Below are 24,595 nucleotides of genomic sequence, written 5' to 3'. Positions count from 1 at the left end.
TCTAAAACATATTATCCATCAATCTGTGAGCAAAGGAAAAAATAAAAGGTAGCAGCCAACAGTTTATCAGGAATAAGTAATAACCAATCAACTGACTTTCCTTTCATCTGGAGCATAAAATTTGTTAAACGAACAACAGGTAGAAGTTACGTCTGATACCCTGAACAAGGCTTCTGCCCATGTGAAATTAGAACAAGCAAGCTAGGAAATTTTCAGCTAAGGCGAAATTTAACTCTTTGAAAAACATAACTTAAATGAAGTGTTGTGTGGAAAGGCAATACCAAGTGAAGGTATGTACAGATTTGTACTATATCTAATATTAATCACTATTTTCATTAGTTGCTTGATTGATGGGTAGATTTAGTACAATCTCAATGATACCAAACCCAAAAAGCTGCAGGAACTCAAGAAGTCAGGAACACAGTTCAAAGTGGTCTCAGAAAAAAACTAAGAATTCAATTCAATAAGTGCAAAGCATTCAAATAACCTAGCTGAATAAACTGGATGAACACAGAAATGGATTGCAAATGTCTGGACAGATGGTCAAAAGTCTAGAAACAAGGAAAGAAATTAAAACAAACAAAACAAACAGGATTTGTTTAGTCTAGAGAAGATTGAACTAAACTCAGTAGCTGCTTTAAAATATATAAAGCTATTGCTGAGAGAAAGAGAATATACGGTTCTCAATTTTCATTGTGGTGACATAATTAGCCTAAATTGCAGCAGGGGATATTAAGGTTGGACAAAAACATCTTTTGAGCTGCAAGGATTGCAAAGCAGTGAAACAAAATTTCTGCAAAGCTACAGAAAAATTCCTGACTTAAAGAGCAGGTTAGACAAAAATTGCTCAGAAATTATTTAAATCTAGCTGATCCTGCCTGAGGCAAAAATCTGGACTATACATCCTTTCAAATCTCCTTCAAGACATAATTATTACACCTATCATTTCTTTATGGAAAAAAAAATACAAAAAGAAAAAAAAAAAAAAGCATGGAGAGAAACATAGAATGTTATGATAATTCATAGCATCATTTTTCACAGAAGTTCAACTGTTGGTTTGCATAAAAATATGATCAAGTACATTTCCTACAGCTAACACATTTTCAACTTTTAATTACTTGATAGCAATAAGGAAAAATGAGAAAGGGAGAATGAGAAACAGCGCCTGCAGACTGACTGACTATATTAGAAGAATACCACTTACTAAATGATTTTTTGCAGTTTCCCAAATCAAGCAACTTCCTCTGAGCTAAGTTACTGCTATTGAAATCAGTCCCTCTTTGTCACTGCATTTTCTCATAGTATGGTATTTTCATTGGAATGACAGTGCAAAATAGTTGGGTAGCACTTCATCTTCTCTGTTTTTTCTTCTACTGCAAACTGCCAGCCTCAATTTCTTAGCTAAGATTTACAGAGCTTGCTTTACTTTAGCTGGCATACCAGGTTGCTCAGAGGTTTTAGACAGAATGGTAGTTAGATAAGCATTGTAACATATGGATGCTTAGTATATGGGAAAGATAGGTTGTGTGAGTGTTGGGATACAATTATATATTTAAAAATAGTTCGTATTAACTAATACTAGATAATCCCAATAATTAACCTAGAATTCATATTCCGTGTCTAAAGAATATGACGAGCCTGCAATACGAGTAACACCAACTGAAGAGGGAGATCAGAGATGTTGTGATGGCAGGAGGTGCAAAGCTTCAGTCACACTGTGTTGTGATTCTGACACTGGCATCGTCAGGCATATATGCCTGCCTTACCCATCTGGTAAATGTTGGTAAAAAGCACTCTGAAGAATAAAATTAACACCTCCTATCATATGTTTGGAAAGAGCTAATCTAGCTTTTTGTTAAAGGAAGTCCTGGGCTTATTTAAAGAAATCAGCAAGCATGAAGAGAAAGATGATTTGGTTCAGGCAGGTTATGTGAGTATCTGAAAGATTTTTGCGAAAGTGCCAAAAAAAATAATAGAATTAAGAAACTTGGTAATGTTACGTAAAAAGAAAGGTTTTCTCCTTAATATCTATCTAAACGGTGGAAAAACAGAAGAGAGTAGGCACGTGCTCTATTCTTGCAATGGAAATGCATTTAAAACAGATGAACAAAAAGATTTATATTCATAGCAGGTGGTAAGTATCTGGAGCTTGCCGCCACAGGAGGCTGTGAAGACCAGCAGCTTCAGAGACAACCCAGACAACAGGGCTGATAAAAAGATGCTACAAGGCAGTAATGTGTCTCCAGATATCACTAAACCAACAGCTATGGATGCTGAGGGTGGGGCCAAGGCAGTACAAAGGTAATGCCACAACAAGATAGTTCACTCCCCCTGCCTGGCCTGCCCAGTCAACACCACAAGGCACACCGTGCCAGGCAAACTGGAACTCTATTTTGCCCCAGTAAGGTATTTCTTATGTTTCAAGTGTAGTGAGACACAATTTTGGTCCCTTTTAGAAACCTGGTTATTCTGTTATTTGTTGTAGGTCTATAACATGCCAATTCTGTGGATTGAAAGACCTGAAAGATCTCCAGCAAATACAGAGTTATTAAGAGGCCTTTTTTTTTTTTTTTAATAGTAATGTTGTTCTCAACCAAATTCATGCCAAATTCTATATATAATGTTTCATTCTTTTTCTAAATTATAGGGAAATTTGTAGTGTTATAAATAGATCCTCTTTTAGTAGTAAAAAGGAAAAGGATTTGCTTTGTTACTGTGTTGGCATAATATATTATTTATGTTACTAATCCATATTTTTTCTAGCTGCTGCTAAGAAGACTCTCCAAACACATGACTCTTTATCTAAATCAGGAAAAAAAAAGTACTAAAATTCCTTTCACGTCTGTGTCATATTCCAATTATTCAGTCATCACAACTTTCCATTCAAATGAGAAAGTCTGAACAAGTCGACAAGGTTGAGGCAACACAAACAGTTCAGCTGAGAATCCCAACTGCATCATGAATCCAACTCCTCTAGGGAGTAAAAGGGCATAACTTCTCTGTGCCTGAACAGCTTGCTCCCAAATGGAGCAAGGGGGAAAGCAGAAACCACATCCTAACTCCCCAAATTGTGTTACTGATGCAGACCTTCTCAGACAGCACAACAGAAATCTGTTCCTCACTGAGGCACTGTGGCTTGGAATATAACAACACAGACCAAAATGACTGAACATATTCATAATGCACAAGACAAACTTTATGTCATGATGTCATAAACCATATCGAAAACAGTAATAAACTTGTAACAAGGAAAAAGAGAAAGAGAAAAAATCGGTAAGTTTTCGTACCCAGCTCTTACTGAAGCTGCATTAAAATTGCCCTTTCATATTTGGTCTCCGTAAATATTAAAAAGTACTCACTAAGTGATGTTTCTTAGAAGCAATAGATGGCTTTCTTCCTGACCAACTCAAATAAAGAGCTCTGTACTGGAAAAGGCATACACATCCGCTTATTAACAGGCTTGTTATTCCTTTTCATTGCTCCTGAACTGTACAAAGAAGCCATTATCACCAAATTACAGTCTAAAAAATGCATGGAAGAAAAACTTGGATGATTTGGATGGAGATAAAACAATACATTATATGCACAATGTATGTTGAGAGTTTTATTAAACAAAGTTGTAAGGAAAGTCACATATCTTTTTCCTCTCTTGGCTGTCACTGTATCTATTTCCTATGCTCCATTACCTCTGCACAAGCCCAGGAGGTGTTTGCACATAATACCATTTCATTCTTGATTGAATTTAGACTGAGAGTTCCCCTCATATTATGCATACCTACAATTTGCATTTTATCACCTCTTAAAAAATCTTCTGAGCCCCAAACAATACTTTAGGAAGCATACCTTATAACCACATTTTGAAAAAGGATCTTTTTAATCTATAAAGATGCAAAGACACAAGATTTAAGATCAAGAAATCTTTCTGCATTACTTATTTCCTAAAGGGACATAATTATAATATATTGTGCATGATTGTTGTCCTTTTGAAACTGTGCTCCTAAGCACAGTTGTGAGTAGATTAATGCCAGAACAGATAACAGTCTCCTCTTTGATGGCCAAATGGTTAAATGGCTTGGAAATCTGAGATAACATGTCTTGCAGCAGCAAGAAACATACAATAATTTTTGCTACAATCGGCACCAATTTTATGCTTAAGAATAGGAATTACAAATAATGTTGTCATTGATCAATGACATACGCCAGGAATTTGTAATGCAGCTTAAATGTGATCAAAATAAGTACAGCACTGTGGGTATTCTGTGGGTTTTTGTTTGCTTGGTTGTTGCTGTTGTTTGTTTGGTTTTGTTTTCTTTCATTTGTTTGTTATTTTTGTTGTTGTTGTTTGGTTTTGTATTAATAGAAGCAACAGTGTCTAAATAATTTGTAAAAACATATGAAGACAGGATCTCTGCCCTGCACAGTTTACAAGCTTTTTTCCTTAAAAACTCGTGGAGTAAATCTGCATATCTGAGTGATCACTCAGATCAGTACACCAGAAAGGATGAAGAAGATAATAAACATATCTGTATTTGGGTGGATAAATTAAATGTATTATTTGTTGTACTTTATAATCTGGATTGGATGGGGTTAGAATGGATGGGATGATCTTTAAGGTCTCTTCCAGCCTAAACCATTCTACGAAAATCTTACTTTTCCAGAAATAATAGGTATGTAAAACAGCAAGATTTCTGAATAAATACATTTTGTTTCTTTATTGTACATTTAATGCACTGTATTACAAAATGAGAGTATGAGATTATTTTTTTTAAATGTGTTTCATATAAAGGTCAGCAACATATGACCTGTCAAAGCAGGTTTTTTTTTCTTTTCTTGTCCTGAAAAATGCTGTACACACACAACCTTGATGTGCATCATATTTATTTCTATTTCTGTCTTGCCTCTTCCATTCCCCTACTGAAATAACTAATCAAAATTCTAAGGTTTTATGAACAATTCAAAATTACTGTGTTTTCTCTGTTTCTCTGTATTAAGATTACATGGCATGATTTGGGTAGCAGGGGGACTGTAATGACGGCTTCTGTGAGCAGAGCTCAGTAGTTGCCCCATGCCAGACCAGATCTGCAGGAACTGCCACCCTTAGTGGAACCCCTGCTGGAGCTCTTTGCTCCTGACGGATGGACCCTGTGGTACAGAGCCATGTGGGAGCAGCTCCTGAAGAGCTGAAGAGTTCCCCAGAACTGCAAGGATAGAAGCGTAAATTTAGCTGGATTTTTCTCATAGAGAACTTTATTTTAAATAATGTTTTGGGGGGAATTATTTTTAAATGACAGAGATGTTAGCATTGAACTATATCAAACTAAGAAAGTGAACTTTAAGTATTACTATATTGAAAAAGTTCTATTTATTAACCTGGATCACTGCCTATGCATGTCCTAGTTTTTCCTCATCAAAACACAGACATGAATGCCTATGTTTTTTGAAAATACGTAGGCCCAATTAAAAAAATTGTTTGAGAAATTTTAATACTCAGATACTAAAAAGTAAAATGTAGTGTTTTAGAAATGACTTTGTGAGGTGGACATTTGGCTTAATTTAAAATTCTGAAAAAAAAAAAAAAAAGCAGGTATTATTAAACATAATTGAAAGAAATTTGAGAAATTTCTGTGTAGCTATCCCCATCTTTTACCATCTGAGATTACTTCATTATAAAATAAGAACTAAAAAGCGGCTTTAACATATAACCTTTAACTTTCTCAGCATTTATTTCTGCATTATTTCAGGAAATCTCTTCCCAACTAGAACTGTTTTTGTTTTTTTTTTTTCCTTTCCCCAAACAGAAGATTAGACCACAGGCAGATACAGCATGGTGCTGCTAAGCCACAATATGCAATGGACAGTTCTTACAGGAACAGGAACCCTCTCTACTTAGTGCATCTCTCACTGGAGAAAAAGAGGTTTGGAAAAAGAAGAGAAGAAATACAGAGATGGATTGAAACGAAGTCAGAATATCTCCAAGGAAAAAAAATCAGTAGCAAAATATTAAAACAAAAAGATCATCATTTTCTATTGAATGTTGGGGAAAAGTGCTTGTTTTCACATTATTTTTAACAATCCATTACAATTCTTTTGATGTATGAGGAACTGAAAATGAATTCTGCTGTTCATTCTTTTTTCTTTCGAGATAGTAGTTTAAAAAAAAAAAGTTGCTATTTAGACTTTTTTTTGCTGGAAATGATAATTAGAGTGAAAAAGTCTCATTATGCAATGACAGTAGAAGGAAAGAAAGTTGAAAATTATCTGATTATTAATCATCATAACCTAAATGGCTATTTACCCATCATTCCAAAAAAGCTGAAGAATCATTTATCTTATACATTGTTAAACAGCATCCCTGAAAGTCAGTCCTACAGTAAAGCCTGACCATACTGCTCTTGCACTTCAGAAACAGGCAGAGAGTAAAATATGAAGCCAAAAGAACAATTTACTGTGGGGGAAAAAAAAAAAAAAAAAAAAAACTTGCAAGAAAAAAATACATGCTTTGTATTCTATACTAAGAGGTCTCCAAAGGCTGTCATGTTATTTTAATTAAGATTTGTGATTTTAAGATTGTCTAATGAAAGAATTTCAAAGGAATTAGGTAATGAGTACCCAAGGAAATTACAAAGTCAGGTGCACAACTTCCTTAGACTCCACTGACAATTCTGGTTTATGTATAAATCATCCTAATGATTAGAGACAATGTAGTTTCATACAAAAATACTCGTAATTAAAATATAAGAATTCTTACCATGAAAAGAATTACTGGAAGATAATTTCATAAAAAATAAAGACAAATATACAGAATGAACCAACATGACTGAATAGATGTTTGAACATGCTAGATTTTCTTTAATCTCAGCTAGACAGCTTAAAAGAATCACATTTGTTAGACATCAATCTCAGAAGACAAGTAATGTTTAATCTCCGCAGACTTTTCTTCACTAGAAAACCTTATCATCTAAAAACTTCTTCAATCTGGGTGAAGGGGGGAGGTAGGAGAGAGAGGAGCAGTGGAAGTGGGGACATGACAGGACACGCTGAGACTACATTTGCATAAATTCATCTAGATAGAAAAACATGAGCAACCTTCTATCTTATAAATCTTTCTCCTTCACTGAATTTTAGCCCTTCATTTATATGGATCTTAAAATGCCTATGTCTGAAAGGAGACAAACTAACAGGCTTGCAAACTTTCCCAATTTAAAATTTAACATTTCAATTTCCTGTTCTTCCTATCCCTTACTTTCCACCAACATTTCACCTGTTTTCCCTTAACCACAGCCATAAGACCTGAGAGGCAATTTCAGATATATTTTCCCCAGCTTAAAGAAATGACCTAAGTCTTGGTTGAAACCACTTATAAATATGCAGCTTTTTCCATCCACATACATCGCCACTATTATGATTTAAATGTACAAAACCCCACTTATTCTTTTCCTGCAAACCCTGTTCTCTCTACATTGATCCTATCAACAATACCTGTTGTGGAGTATTATTGCAGATGTACATAGTTCTGGAACAAGCAGTTTATTACAGCTAAGCAGAAGTGCCATTTCTGAGGTTGTAGCATCAGGCCCGACATGGTATGATGTACTTTACAGCCATTTCTCAAATGGGCCAGCTGGCTGTGTTCATTCTCTCTTCATCTTCCACTGCCTCCAAAGCACTCCCTCTTGATTTGCACCAGTGTGCACAAGAGATCCTCTTTAGTAAATTGATACTAAGCTTACTAATTTACTTTGCTCTAAATTAATCCAGGAATATTTACATGATAGCAATGTCTGAGACAGTTACTTTTATTAAACTGACTCACAGCAGTTAAGCTCTTAGAGTTATCACCTAGTATGTGTAGATATCATTTGATTGTCATGCAAAAAAGCTCCATCTGAAAACACACTACCAGGCAAATAAACAAGTAATTCTTATGGGTTCTGATGTACTGTTATTTCTTTGCAGAACACAACCACTTTGTCAGAGCTGAATCCCACATTTGAATATCATTACAGGAATGTGCCAAATATACTAGTTTTCATCACAGAAATATTATGCCATATGGGCCACATATGAAGAGGTAGAAGGATTTACAAGAACAGTTAAAAATCCTATCAGTGCTGATCACGATGCTCAGTAGGAATTTAAGACACACTGATAAGATGCCACAAAGGAGAAAAGTCCTACTCACATGCTCAAACATATGTCGAAATGTTGGACATTTACACTGAGACCTAGCTCCATACCTTGCCACCTTCAAACTATCTGAATAAATGATTCTGTGGCATACCTAGTAAGGCATCTCTGGAAAGTCACAACAGGCCAAAATCCATCATTCTTCCCCCCAAACGGAGAAATGTTTAATTTCATCCTCTATGATTTTTTTTTAACCTTCCTTGTTTCTTGGTGCAAAAAATATAACAGATTTTTCTCTGAACAAGAAACAAAAGTGGATCTTTGTGCTTCTTCAAAAACATTTTTTCCAAAATATTAAAACCAGCTTCTACTGTCATTAGAAATAAGTGCTGATCTTATTTTTTTTTTCAGAGAAACGGTGTCAAACTGTTCTGTTAAAACATCAGAAAGAAGACACTTTGAACATGAAAACACAATTTTTCACTTTACTACGAATAATATTGTAACATGATCTTCTTTTCCTTCCTTTCTTTTCCTTCCTTCCTTCTTTCCTTCCTTTCTTCCAAATTAAACTATAACCTGGGGCTATGGTATTCAGGGGTGACAAAGAAGACATGTAGATCAGACAGAAGGAAATCAGGCAGCTTTCCAGTGTTCCAAAGGAGTAACATCATTTGGAATAGAGATCTTTTGGTTCAGATATCCAGGGCTAACGAATGGTAGGATCTGGTTGTTGCACAGTACTGCTTGGTTTGCAGAGTTATGTAATGAATCTCACTCAGAGCATTCAGAGTCACTGTGTTGCCCATGGCATATGCTAGCTCCTTCCAATTTTCCAGTAGGAATCTGCCCCACCACAAAGACAGGAATGAGTTGGACCAAGAGTAGGTATCCGTATCTGAGCTTGTTACCCAATATGTATTGCGAGAAGCAAGCCATTTCAGGAAGCAAATCACCTCACCTGCTTTAGATGCCCACTTCTGAACCAGAACCATGGGCTAAAACACAGGTATGCCTGTTTCTTTCTATTGACTTTGGAGATGAGTTTGGTCAAGCTTTTAATCGAATTAGAATACTTGAATTTTAGGCAGTTAAGGTCTAATCAATGATAAATCAGAGAAGCGTGTATATATAGCTATAAAAACCTCAGATGGAATATTTTATTTATTTATTTATTTATTTTTTCTCCTCAACTCATTCTGCTTATGTAGGAAACATCTAGAAATCAGTTACAACTATTTCAATGATTTTGACCATTCTACTGTAGTATTTTGGTATGACTTGGTGTGTTTTGTTGTATGGTTCTTTGTTTACTTGTTTTCATTATTTTTATTAAGTTGTATTCTTTTTCTCTTGTTAATCACTTTCCACATTCCTGTTATCAGCAAACAAGGCAGATCTGTGAAATGCTGAACAATTACAACTCTCAATTCTCTTGCTTTCCAGCATCTTTCTAGTATTGTTTTTATTACCTAATTTCTGCTTCAATGGATTTTTTAAAAGGAAATCTACCCAAGGTTAGCATTGCACTGTACTATTGTGGATCAAAGGGCATTTATGATTGATTCATATTATGATTGTTTGACTCATGATTGATTTTTAAGAATTGACATCATCAAAAAGCTTAATATCTGTAGTCGTTAGCAAATCAACAATGAAAATTTAGGATAGTTACACTCTGCTCTTGCCTAGCTAACTAGGGGTCAGTCCCCTCCCAGCTCCTGCTGCACCCCCAGCCTGCCCACTGTCAGGACAGAACAAGAAGCTGAAAAGCCCTTGGCTTAGCGTAAGCACTGCTCTGCAACAATTAAAACATCAGCATGTTATCAGCACTCTTCTCATCCTAATCCGAAACATAGCACCCTACCAGCTACTGGGAAGAAAATTAACTCTGTCCTAACTGAAACCAGGACAAGCATACAAAAATGAATGGCAAATATTAAATATTTTTTCTTGTCACCCTGAATGGTCCTCCTTCCTTTTAATGACTATTTCTGGTTGGAGGTTTTACAATAATCCCTCAAGAAAAGAAAATTGACAAGAATTATCTTTTCTTAAGCTGTACTTTTGTAAGCAGCACATAACTGTAGCAACTGAGTCTGTTTATGTGTATGTAGCTATCAGCAAAACTTTTCTTAAGCAAATAGAGTAGATAGTTGCAATATTTGATCTTTATGAACCTCAGTATGAATTCTATTCAGCTGGAAGATTTGACAAGTCCAGAAACATGAAAAAGAAAGTTGGGAGCTCAGTGGACTAAACCACTATGGATGAAACTCACATTTGGCTGCACAAAATCTTTCATATAAGCAGAAAACACATGAACCATGTGGGTGCCGTGGCGATAAGCTAAGTCGATCTTTTAGCTCAATATGAGCAATGGTCCAAAAAAGCAGAAGAATACAGTTCTATGAATTGATTTGTTACCTTGCTTATTGTATCAGCTAGCTACAGAGAGATGACACATTTGAGTAAGCTGAAATAGCCTACTACAGAATATACTACAGAAATATTTTTTGTTGTTGTTGTTGTTTTAATTAAGTTCTTCAGAACTCAATTGTTTAAGTGCTGAATTCTTTGGTTTAATTCAGAAAGATGCTTTAAAGTATTTCTTTAGGAAAATGTAGTCATTTTGCTTTTAATGGAAATATTTTCATATTTCAAACTCACTCTTTATTCAACCGTTTTCTTGGATTTCATTGCAGTGCATAGTAACCTGCAAAACTAATATTGTTTATTTACATTGTAAATTTGTTGTTTGCAGATAGGAGCACTTGAGAGTTTATTTTTGCAGTAGTGAAGGAAGATTTGTTTTTCTATCAAACAAAACAAAAGCAAACACAATCATTGCCTCTATGGACTTATTAAAAAAAAAAAAAAAAAAAGAAAAGAAAAAAGAAAAAAGTAATCTAGCATTTCTCCAACATATTGTTAACCATTAACAAAGGAAATTAACTGTCAGAGGTGTTAAGCAAGATCAGTCTTTTTGTCCTCGTCTTCTACTTGCCAAAATTCAGTTTAGTATAAACAAAAGCAGATTCTATTGTAAAATAGATGGGCCAAAGGGGATTCTAGGCAACTGAAAACAGACCAGCCATGTTCCAAAAAGGTGAGGAAGAATGTGAGGCAATGGTGTGATGAGCAGGTAAATTCAGAGCATGGTGTCCCTTTCTCCTCAGTCCCCAAAAATATCAACTTCCCAGGACGTGAAATGTCTCATTACTTCTCTCCCTCTGCAGAACCATAGTTTATTCATCTTAGAACTTGTGATAACATATGCCAAGTGTAAACCAAATGAAGAAATAAATGTGTATAGCAGTTAGGGAATGGAGATTGGTATTCAAGACCCCTGTGTCCCTGAAAACAATGATGCCTTTGCTCCTTTTAGCATGTTTTTATAAATTTTACCTTAAGCAGCTCTACATAACATAAAACTTAAATATTTCACGGGAGCCTTAGTAGGTTAGATACCTGTCTCCTGCTGACATTCCATTGTGCACTGGCTTTCTGCATGCAGTGGTTCTGATTACTTCACATGAACGTTATGAAACAGTATAACCAGTAAATCACCAGAAAGCTCTCCATGAGAGCTTCTCTAAGTGCAAAAATTATTATAGCATTCCATGGGGAAAAGAGCATAAGGAATTCCAAGAATTTAGTTTACTGGAATAGAAGCTAAGTCAATAGAAACTCGCTATTTGACATATCCCACAGCTTAAAGAACTAGTGTGTTGTATTTTTTTTTGAAACAATCCCTCCATGAAAAAGGATGATAATGACACTGCTGGCTGCTCTGCCTCAAGAGGGAATTGTCCATCTGTTAGCAAATCCCTGAATCTATATTATTATTAAGCAGTGTTTATAGAAGTAGCAGAGCACCCTTGGCACATGAATAAACCAATAGGGCACATTTTGAGACAGTAGACTTTTTTAGTTAAGATTCTGGGATCGTTTTCTTTTCCTACATAAAAGAACTGTGTTTCAAGATGAGCTTTATTAGGAAGCTCTGCTGGGAGTTGATGTTTTTATTTTCTTACAGAGGAAAACTTATTTCTCTGAGAAGAGCTCCATCTCCTCACACATAAAATAAGCAAATATACAATTGGTCCCTCTAGTTTTAATTTGCATTTTATGATTACAACTAGATTAGAATTTTATACATTGCATGATTATTTAGAAACAAGCTGCTTTTATACTTCTCACAATTTCCTAATAAAAACAAAATCACACACAGCTCTTTTTTTGTTATATTTGCTAATAATATATATTACTATGAATAGAAAATATAGCCCCTTAACACTAGTGTAACTGTCAGATACAGATCCTCACTAGTATTTATAATTAAATAATTTGTTAAAAATGTACAAGGACTACTTCAGTCCTTAGAGGGCTGAAAATGAGGTGGGAAGGGTGCAAAGGTATCATAAAGCCATGTTTCCCTTCCTTTAAAACGTGCTTGACTGATGGGATATACAGTACAGAACCTTGCTCTTTACAAATTGCATTCATATATAATCACAGAATAATTTAGGCTAGAAGGAATCTTCAGAGATCATCTTGCCCTACCTACTTACTGTTCAAATGGGGCCAAATTCAGAGCCACTTCAGGTTACATGGGGCACTGTCCAGTGTTGAACATCTCCAAGGATGGAGAACCCACAACCTCTCTGAACAGCCTGTTCCAGCATTTCAGTTTCTTCATTGTGAACATATTTTCTCCTAATATCTCATCAGAATCCCCTTTGCTGCTGCATGTGATGGACTTGATGATCCTTGTGGGTCCATTCCAACTTGGGATGTTCTATGATTCTTTGTGTCTATCTCCTCTCAACCTTTTGCTGTGCACATTTGAGTAAAGCCTGGCTCTGTTTCCTGTGCATCCTCCCATCCAGTGGCTATGGGCAGCAATTAGGTCCCCCCAAGCTCTCTCTTTCTAGGCTAGACAAGCCAGGTACCATCAGCCCCTCCTCATGTACCAAGTACTTCAACCTCTGCTCACCCTGCTGGCCCTGCACTGGACTCCCCCAATATCTTTCTTGTATACAGCAAAGCTTTATTGGGCCCAGCACCCCAAGTATAGTCTCACAGATGTTGACTACAGGGAATTATCACTTCCTTCAATGTGCTGCCTAGGGTCTTGTTAAATGCAGCCCATCATATACTTAAACTTTCTTGCAGACCGGGCATGCACGCTACTGATGAAGATTTAAGCGGTTTTTATACATTCATGCCTTCTTGTATATTAGGGTCTAGTGTGATGATGAGTCTCTGAGTTGCACATATTACCAGAATGCAAACATACATAGTAAAAAAATGATTTAGATAAAAGAGCAAGAGAAGTGAAGTCCAGTTTTGGTGGAATAGGTCGTTTATAAGATAGGCCAGACTAAGGAACACAGAAAAATATATTTGCTACTGAAAAATGCAACCCCAGTGAAAAGCTTGTATTTCTAATACTCAGCATATAAGCGTAACTGTAAATGGGTTCCTACACTCTTGTCCTTTCCCTTCGTAAACTAAGAAGATGCCAGCTGAACTAATCATGATAATTTATCTTTTCCTGGAAGCTTATTTGGCGGGAATTGGGGAAAAAAATCAATTTATTTCACAATAAGTCGATAAAAGTAATCACAGGAAAGTTATCTTTAGGCACAATGGTAGTATTCAGTACTTTTTGTTTGAGTGATTTACAGCCTGACTGAAAACTATTTGAAAAATGATGAAAGCAACTCTTACTTCAATGAGTTTAGAATCAGACCCTTAGAAGTAACATTTTATGCGTGTTCTAGTGATTAACATTATTGAAAAATAAGGATATGGCTGTTAATTGCTCTCCAAAACACAGTGTTTAGGCAGCTTTATTTTTTATTGTTGCAGAAAACAAATATACTCTCTAACATACCATAATGAGCTGGTCAACCTGTTTTAAAATATCACCTGGCTTTATGTGCTACGAAGTATTAAAAAAGAGTCTCCTGACACATACTTTGCATACCTTGAGGTCCAATTTTCAGACTAATAGAAGGTATTTTTTTCATTTTTCCCCCTTTTGTTTCCCTTTAAAGACTCAGATTTCCAGGCCCTCTATAGCATCCTGCTTCATGATCTACCCTTTAAGAATAAGCATAAAAGGCTGATAGACATACTTTTTTTTTTTCATCTTTAATCTGTAAAGAAGCTAAAATCTTTCAGCATACAAACTTTGTAATTCCAACTTTTTAGTGTATTTAGGACTCTATTCAGTAATTAGTATTTTATTCACTTAAAATACTGAAACCAGCCTTCCAGTACTTCTCATAAATTAGAATTTTCAATTTAAAAAGTCTAGCAGCATGACATTCTAAAATAAGAATTGTGCTAGATTTCCCATGTTAAACTGAACAACACTCTGAAAATATGCATAAAATTATGATGGTAGTCTCCTGAATGAAAAAAAATATATATTATAAGGTGAAATTCATAGATATAATGATGGCTTTCCACACCATTGAAGTCATAAAGTCATCTGTATGGTTCTGCTAGCAGAGGAGATGCACAAAAATACCAGTGAACATGCTGCAGAATCAGTTTTGGCTCTAGCCCTGCTTTGGGATCTAATGGATCCTGATCTACCAGTGTCTCAGGGAATGGCTGCAACTTTGTGTTTATATGGATAGAGAAGAACATAGAGAATGTGAAGCTTCAAAAACAACCACTAGAGCAGCATGATAGCATGGAGGGAGGGATGGTTGAAATGTGCTTCTGAAGTTTGATTCTGGAAGTATGAATATCATCTCCCATCTTCCTGGCACCATACTTGGATTCTAGACAAGTGAACTCCCTTTAAACACGTGATAGAGTCATAGAATCATTAAGGTTGAAAAAGACCTTCAAGATCATCTGGTCCAACCATCACCCTACCACCAGTACTACCCACTAAACTATGTCCATAAACACAATGTCCAATCGTCAGAACAGTAAAATGGAAAACATGCAGATCCAGGTGTAAAATCTCCTATGATGTTTTTAAACAGTACATTATCTGTGTGCGGGTCTTTTCATGCATATGTCACTAGTATGAAACTTCTTCATATCTATGCAGAACTTGAAGTACACTGTCCAAAAAGTTAAGGACTTCTCCTTATCTGTAGCTTTCACTTCTCATATGAACTGTATGGACAGACACAAGTATCTGTGGCTGTATCTAAAAGTTTTCATTCAACATGAGTCTACTTAGAGTGCACTGATTTACAATCTGCAATATAGAACTAAAATTTTTGATTTGGCAATTACAGTGGCTTCTGTAAAAGCAGGATATAAATTTAGAAATCTGCATTTTTATTTAGACAAAAGCTTAGATTGGAAAACAGTTTGGACAGAAAATTTACCATTCATCTGATCTATCAGAACATTAATTGTAAGGTTCCATACTAAGATGTTTGTATAACCACAAAGTTGTTTACTAAGATGCATGGTATGTAACCATGGGAAAGGATAGGTAAAAAAATCCTCAAACCTAGGAATGTCACTCAAGCTACTCTTTTATCTGAAGTCTGTTTATAAGCACAGCTTATAAACCAATATTATCTACCATTAACAGTTCTTTCAACTGTACAGGATCCTCAGCTATTGAAAAATCAATTCAGTAATTAATAGTGAAAATAATCCCTTCATTCAAATTTTGTTTATTCCTTTAATAGACAGAAGATCAAAACTATTTTTTGAGTATTGACAAATTAATTGAGTAGAAATAAATTACCCAAACTTTTTTGGATGACTAAGACCACACAAATCATTACCTAAAAGTATATTTTCCTCTTCTTTGCTTAAAAGTCTTAGTACCTAGCTTGGCTATGGGTCCCATTCTACATACATACTTTCTTCAGATGAATCCACTCTGCCACCCTTGGAAGTGTAGACTCAATCTCTGCTCTTAGAAGCAAAAGCTGTAGTCAAATTCATTAGTAATGTTACTTACTATTATAATACTTTGTACTACATAATAGATTTTCATCTGGTACAGCCCAAACCCATGTTTTCAATAACGTATGTTACAAAGTTTACATGGACAGCATGCAAAATCTATGGAGAGAATTCAAAATTTAAAGAGATTTTTGTTTGTTTGTTTGTTGTTTTTCTTTTAACAGAATTGTTAACTATCTTCACACTTTGCACAGCTTTCATGGTTTACTGCTTTCAGTAAAAATCTAACTATTCCAACTAGAAGCTTTTTTCAAAACATAATGATGCCAAAGCACAGTTTCTGGATAGGGGCCTTCTGTCATCCTAAATAAGGAAAGGTTTCTATTTTTCAGTAATACAGGAAAAGATAGTTTATCATCCTGTTCTCTGTCTACAATGTTCTCTTTTATGAAGAACCCCTACCTGACCATCGAATATAAAACAACTTGATTGTTTTGAAATAAGGACAATGAAATGAAGCAGCTTAATTCTAAATTCTAAACTTAATTCAGTTCTTCAGCTACTTATATCTTGGAATATTATATATTCTCATTATTTCTTCCTGGACTTTACTTATAGATGAAGGCTATCTAAAGAAAAATTATATATGAGCCTCTTGTCAGCCTGCCTTATATCTATTTCTTTGTCATGAAAACATGACACTGATGCTATTATAAAATTTCCTAACTACACACTTTTTAGTGTCTTTTACTTTAATTACACATAATGTAGTGATATATACAATCATAGATGGAAAGTAAAACATGTAATGCGTTTTCATGAAATTTTCATTTCATACCACTCATTTGACAGAACGATTAACTAGAGATGTTTAAAATGAATACTCATTATACCACTCATTTAGTATGCTATTTTACTACATAGCATGTGCACTGCTTAGCAGAATTTAAGTTGTACTGTTCCTTACATTAAGAGAATGCTGCCACTAAAGCATTTTTTTTTCTTAAAACAGTTGTATTTTTTTGTTTTGTTTTGTTCTGTAATTAACCTTTGTGCATGTTACTGTATTATCATAACCATTCACACAGAAGTAGCAATTCACTGTGATCACTTCCAAAGAAAGTTCAAGTGGGGGCTAATGATGTCTTCAATTTTTATGGAGGAAAAATATGACAGAGTTAGTGGCTGTGTTTTTGTGACACAATCAGAATGAAATGAACCTAACCAAAATGCCCTCAGAGCCTTAGCTTCAATAACATTACATGCTGCTGTGAAAGAAAGGACAACTTAAGGTCACTAATTTTTACCTGGATGATTTGCAAAATGTCATGTTACATACCTTGGTAGGATATGGGATTTCTTTGTTTTTAAAATGTTTGCTTTGGCATTTCAATTTCTTAGTATAAATGCAATTCTTTGTTTTGAAAGAAATATGAAATGGAAACAAAACCCCAAAACAGTAAGAGGTTGGTAGCATGCCAACAGGGTTAACACTTTGAAGTGTTCTAAATTCTGTGTGAACAACTTGACATGCATTATAATAAAACAGTTTCAGGAAGCATATCTTTATAATAATCAATTTTTATAAGGGTGGTGGTCAGCTGTGTTAAGATGATACTCTACACCTAACGTTAAAAACCTGAAGCACAAAATAAATCAAATTGTCAAGATACTAAAACAGAATTCCTATTAAAGCTTACAGAGCTCCCTATGGAGGTGCTACAAGCTATCCATACCACAGCGTAATACTGTGACTTTCAAAGACTTTAAAATCACAAACATAGGAGAAGTATGACTATGATCATTACAGAATACACAGATTTTGGAAGAGAAGCACTATTTTTGGATTTCCAGTTGAGATCATCTTTGGCTTGACTTTTCAGAATAGCCTAGTATCCACAAGTCCAACTTTGTCAGTTCACACATTGCTGCAGATACTACACATCATAAAGGCAGCGTTTTTGTTTGTTTGTTTGTTTTTTGTTTGTTTTTTTGAGAAGCCTAAAATGAAACTCTTTGTTAATCTCACCAAATAATCCAGTAAGAAGATTTAGCTACATAATCAAAGCTTCATGATATTCTTTTCCATCTATTAAGTGGTGCCTTCTCCTGATGATCATTAAAGAAATGGGAGCCAGTTAACAGTCTATATTTAGACATTGATTCTTCCATCTCATCAGAGAATATATTAAATGTCACATTCTGTTGCACAGCCAATTAGAGAGGTAAGCACATCCAAAAAATATATATATATTCCTGCTGGTTTTGTTACCAGCACAGCACGGGATGGAAAAAAAGGCAGTATCCAGCCAGGAAAAGTAGTGAGAGGAAGACTATAACAGTGCTGACTTAACCAGCTTTTTTTGCCTTGAGTTAAGAAGATGAAAATAAACCAGTTCAATTTAAAGCATGTATAACCTTAATGGCAATTCTGGTTCTCAACAGTTAGTAGTATGAACTCATGTTTAACTGAAAGAGATCTACAGAAGGAAAGAAGCTGAAATTTTGCCTGCCAGCACAATGAGGCACAAGTAAGAAAACCATATAATTTTGAACACCAGTATATGACAATTTTTCAAAAAATTCTAAAAAAAAATAATAAATAAAAACCACCACCACCACCACCAACAACAACAACAAAAAAAAAACATAAAAAATAAACACCTTTTCTTTAGCAGTCAACATTTTCATGTGACTTAACAGCTATTTTAATCTAGTGGCCGGTGTAGATGTATCAACTACCACTTATTATAAAAATATGCCCATGACTTTTAAAATGTTTTAATTTTAAATTTATATAACATTATGTAATTCTACACAGCAAATATTAACAGCCACTTCAAACATTAAACAAGATGAAACAAGCCTCTTACTAACAAAGAAAGTAAAGCAAACAAAAAGTCTCAAAAATAAGTTTAAAACCACAGACAAAAAAGAAATTCAAGAAAACAAACAGAACTAATCCTACTAGACATCTGTGTATTTTAATATACACCTTCTTATAAAACTGCTTAGTAAAGCAAAATTTGTCCACTGTTTCTCCTTCTGTTTTTACTTCAACCAAAGAGAAAGAATGTCAATATCTTCCTTAAAATAAATTAATCTTTCTATTAGGAGGAGGAAGAAGTAGAAGAGTGATTTATAATAGAGAGTCCCAAATTCAGTTTAGAACTGAACCAAATAGAAATTTAACACAGAAAAGTTTTGCACAGGCAAGCCAAATGTTTTATATTGAGCAATGCTAAATCTAGAGGGCAGGTAATTACTTTCAACTGTATAATAACAAATTAATTTTATTGCTATTGAGTAGCTAAAGTTAGTCTTTTTTTTTTTTCGTCCTTGCACATGCATTTCCATATTTTTCTGTGTTTTCAAAGATAAGTAACACTGATGCAGTTTTGCTGACAAAACATTTGCATTAATAAGCTATTCTTTTTCGTTAGAATACCGAGGAGCTTTTCATAACCCAACAGCAACAGGATAGAAGCCTCTCAGAAATTCATTACAGAAACAACACAAGAAAAGGTATGAAACAGGGTATCTTTTCTCCTGGCAATCTGGAGTTTAATATGTCACGCCTTTTTTCTCCTGAGGTTTATATTTCAACCATTGGCATATATCACCATCTTACTACACCATCAGCACAAGCAATCGGAAGCTAAATATTTTTCCTTGAGTACCATAGAAAATATTAAACACCTTTTTTGTTTTTTTTTTTTCCCCCCACTTAATTATCTTACTATTTTAACCAGTAAATATGTTTATGGGATAAAGTAGCTTAAGCAACCACTACATGTATTGCAGTCTATCATCTTTCCTGTGTTCCCTGCCGAAATGATTTAACTCAGAATAAAGATCATGAGGCTTTCAACTTGAAAAATCAGTGTTTCTCATACCTTTTGTTTGATGATCATGTCGTTGATATCATCAAGATCACCTACTGTCACTCTCTGAGATTTTATCTCTCGGTCCAGTCGAGAAAGCCAGTCAGTGAGTTCTGCCCATGCCTTATTGAAGTCAGCCAAGGCTGGAATCTCCAAAAGCACAGAAGATGGCATTTCTGGTTTGAAGGTGGTGGTTTCCTTGGTTACCCTGGTTTGTGTATCCACAGCAACAGTTTGACCAGAAGTTACTGAAAGAAGAAAAAATAAATACTAAAATTACTGAATGAACAAACTATGAAAAATGTTTATTTCAGAAACATAGTTCATGCAATAGAAAGAGCTATACAAAAATAAGCTCTTTGTTTTTATATTATGTCTAATAGAAATATGAAAATTAAAGCTAAAAAGAATATATGAATTCATTTTTCTGTAGTACTCCTATTATAATATGTGTTTAACATTCAACACTTCAACACTCTCAGCATATTCAGATTACATCCTGGGCCCTGGTAACACAAGAAGAGACATCTCAATATAAAAAGAACACTCACTCAAGGTCAGTGAATTATCACTGCACGAGTCATCTTCCAAAATCTAGTAGCATGGTTGGATCTGTCTTGAGGTTAAAGGCTGATTGAAAATGTGTAGGCTATAGAACCTAGTTTATCACAGTATGACCATATATCTAGAAACACATTTCTTCCATGGTCTCTAGCCATGGTGTAACTGTAAATTTGTCTCTTTCTGTTACCAGCAGGTATTTCCCATAGGCTCTGTGACTGATATGGATGCTTTCACAAGAAGTTTAACCTTGGACAGTTTCATCTTTTTTTCTTCACAACTTAATATTATTATGTGCTATTATGTAGAAATTAGTGGAATTTTTTCATACTGTTCAAAGAAAATTGACATATCTTGTCTTTTATGCCCTTTCTTGACCTAACAGCTGGTTGTTAAAGAATCAGTTCATTATTCAGTGCTTGGATTGGGCAGTTTCTCTGCAGTCAACAATGATGAGAGTTGACACAGAGAGCTACTATTGCAGAGAGCACCATGCAACAGACTGATTTCTACTTCTCAGTTATGTCATTTACAAATAGTTGGCTATAAGATATCAGACTTTTCTTCCCTCCTGTTACCCATACAACAGCAATTCATTATGCATATTATGGCACAAGAGGCTACCATGATGTATTTTGGTTATTTTTTTCCCATTCTTTAAAGAAGTCTAGTTCACAAAGAACAGTAATAAAATAGATAAATCACTAGAACACGTGCAGTTGCTGCAATGAGGTGAACAGAAGTGAAGCGAGTCTAAAGTGAAGTTAGAAACTTCCAAGTGAACAGTTCTTGAAAATGAAATATAAATTTCTGAAGGACCAAAGACATTCATCTGTATTTGTTTCCAGTCTCTTTACAGTGCAGAGATAACCAGTTTCCGGCAAGCTTTCTGTAGGGTAGGTTGTCTTTAAGTAAATACAGCGAACATGCAGAGTAAGTTGCGTTTTGTTTGCCTTTTTTTTTTTTTCCTATGAGTCTGAAATTTTTCCTTATTTGCATTTATGCCATTCACAAAGTAGGTCTGAAGTCCAAAAATGCAAGTAGCAGGTGAAGGTTCAACAGTTTAGCCGTAAAACCATGTAAAAGAGTAAATCAGTAACTTTAACCAATCTTGCCAAGAAATTTAGCAACTCTTTTTCACTAAAGAGGAAAGGGTTGAGTTATTTCACTCCTGAATCAGTGACCTTCTTCATCAATGCAGAAAGGGAAAAAGCTGTGCACAAGTATCAAAATGACTGTCACTAAAAACAACAGAAGATGCTGTCAGCATTAAAAGTACTGTATGATTACAAACAATTTACCAAATCAACTAACATCTATGTTATTTATCCAGACTGAATAAACAGCAATATTATGATACTGAAAGTGACTCCTGCAAGTGGTGATTTTTAATGACATACACTGCAATTAAATATATTTATCCACCCACCCATATCATTATTGTATTTCTGAAGTGTAATCCTTGTACTTTTCCTTCTTGAGCTTTGAAATCAAATACCTGTGAAAAACTATGAAATAATAGTTGTAAATGCTGTTCTAACAAGGAAAGTTTTTAAATAAAAATCACACAAACTGATGAGAAAATGCATTAATCTTTTGCTGACATAGAAAGAGGCTTGTCAAGTTGGACTTCTGTGGGCCTTTTTTTTTTTTTTTATAACATCCCACTGTTTGATATGACAGAGTATCTTGTACAGTTAAACACTGTCAGTTTTTTATATTAAAAAAAAAACAAACAACTAAAACCCTACCACATAACCCTAAAGGATCTCTTCCTTTTCCTGTTTTCTTTCCTTTTTAAAAAAAGATTTTTACATATACATGATTAATTATTAATCTGTGTTCATCGGGTTTTCTTTCATCTCTGTTGCAATTACTCCAGATATTATCTGCCCCGTTATATTTCTTCTTACCTAAATCATGCAAATTATTACACCGAGATGATCAAGGGATTGGAGAGCCTCTCCTATGAGGAGAAGCTGAGAGAGGTTGACCATGGACATGATCATGGTCAACCTGCTCTAGGTGTCTCTATTTTACCAGGGGTGTGGACCAGATGACTTCCAGAGGTCCCTTCCAACCTCAGCCATTCTGTGATTAGTCACTCTCAAAATTACTTCGGATATAGGAAAGCTGTTAACACTTTTTCTGTGTTCACTTCGCCTATAGCTGTTACCACCAGAAAATAGGGAGGCCATGCACAGAAGGTAATGTACTGCACCCATTACTCATTAATGGACTTAAGTGGCTGAAGGTATGACTTTGAGCAGAAGACTCAGCTCATTACCTAACGAATGAGTTCTAACTCATGGTTTTAAGTCTGAATCTTTGGATTCGTGATGCCTCCATCCAGCCTTTGTTTTCTGTTTTGGAACAGATTTGTGAGGAGGTGTTTAAATACTGAATGGTGCTTAGCACCCCAGATTCCTACTGTGCTGGCTAGAGAGAAACACAGCACTACTAGCTGCCGAATTTCCATGCTTTGGCAGTAACAGACATCTTTTCTATCCCTCTCCTTAAACCAACGATATGCCATAGTTTTTCTTTGCCTGTCAGCAGATGAAGGAGGAATGAGTTTGGCAACTACTTCTGCAGGGAAGGAGAAAAGGGAGAACAGATCAGCCTCTTCCTCAGAGTGGATCATGAATGGCTCCAGGAAATGGTTGCGTCCATACAGTTGCCAACTTTGGACATCAAAGGTAATATTTAAAACAAAGCCACATCAAGCAGAAAAGGGGAGGGAGGCAGTAACAGTGCATTAAGATCTGCAAGATGAGCAAGGAAAGAAAGCTAGATAATGTTCCTTTAAGGCAAGAGGAACTTACTATAGAGTTACTTCTCAAAATAAGAACTATTTCATTTGTAGATTCATTTGCTATTGTGTCCACTTGTACGCTGAAGCTAGAAAATAATGTCAACATTAAAAAAAATGTATTATTAGTTACTTAGTTTGGCTGAGTTGGCACTTAGAGCTTGCAAACTTCAATGGTCTAAAATAACTCCTGGCTATATCACTGGAAACAAACAAATGAACAAACAAAAACTGTCTGCAATGCTTTACCCATAAAATAAGGAGAATTCAAAAAGGGTCAAGAAATGATCATTAATATCCTCACAATTACATGCAGTGTACTTCTGCCAATATAGTGCATGCAGCTTACTGGCAATGCGTTAGTTGTACTCTTTTAATGCTTACAGTCAGAAGGCTATTGAATTTTTCATCTTTTTTCAGCAGGGGAAGAAAATGGCAGAGAACTCTCTGAGCATCTGTCTCTGATGAATGTTATTTAATTGCCTGAAGGACAAAATAATGTGCAACAAACACTAACTAGAAATAAATAACAAAAATAAAATACCCTACAGTTTTTCACAGATTTTAAAATATTTTGTTTGCTTTCTGATGTTTTAATGATGTTCTTTAGAGCTTTCTTCATTTGATATGTTCTTCTGCCTTCCTCTCTCTGGGCTGGGTATCAAAAAAAAAAAAAAAAAAAAAAAAAAAAAAAAAATCTGACACCATTATATACCCAAGACATAAATTCACGGAATTGTCTATATTCTCACTCCTAGATAGGATTTCAACTCCACACATCAGTCACAATTTCCTGTACCAATTCCAAAGTGTAATCTCTTTTCACTCTCTCCCCACATGAACTCCATGATACTGTAGGTCAAAGTGAATCAGAGAAAGTCTCATTATTTGCAACGAGGCATTCCACACAGGTCAAGACACATGCAATTAGTCAAAAACACCGCTGAGTGTTTCATTCCAGAATTTTACAAAAAGAGTTAAGTGCAAAAATAATGCATAAGCATTAACTTCGAGTCTTTACCAAGGGACGGATACTTAGGTCCACTTCCATCTGCCCTAAAGTTCATTTAAAGGCCTTGTATTTCCTCTGTGACTTAAGAGGTTCTTAGACGACACAAAAACAGTTGCTTATTTTGGCATTCACATAGGTTAAGCAGATGTTGTCTCATCTCAGAAGAAATCCCTATTCTCACTAGTATTTCAGGTAAATCAAAGAAAAACATTCTAAAGAAGAATATAAGTCTCCATAAGTAGACTTGGGATGTCTGATAATACTGCCTGGCATCTCTTAGCTTCTTGCATGTTTTGG

General features: G+C 35.1%; 1 protein-coding gene across 9 annotated transcripts in view; it reads right to left on the bottom strand.

The window, feature by feature from the left end:
- The window catches only part of DMD (dystrophin), a 958,404-nt gene that overhangs the window by 330,200 nt on the left and 603,609 nt on the right, over positions 1 to 24,595 (bottom strand). For all 9 annotated transcript variants that reach the window (XM_032193124.1, XM_032193145.1, XM_032193154.1 and 6 more), the window contains one exon: positions 19,926 to 20,161. In XM_032193124.1, coding sequence (XP_032049015.1) covers positions 19,926 to 20,161 — 236 coding nt within the window. The remainder of the gene's footprint in view (positions 1 to 19,925; positions 20,162 to 24,595) is intronic.

Source organism: Aythya fuligula, chromosome 1, assembly GCF_009819795.1.
Source record: "Aythya fuligula isolate bAytFul2 chromosome 1, bAytFul2.pri, whole genome shotgun sequence".
Taxonomy (NCBI): Eukaryota; Metazoa; Chordata; class Aves; order Anseriformes; family Anatidae; genus Aythya; species Aythya fuligula.
This window is presented reverse-complemented; position numbering and strand designations above follow the sequence as displayed.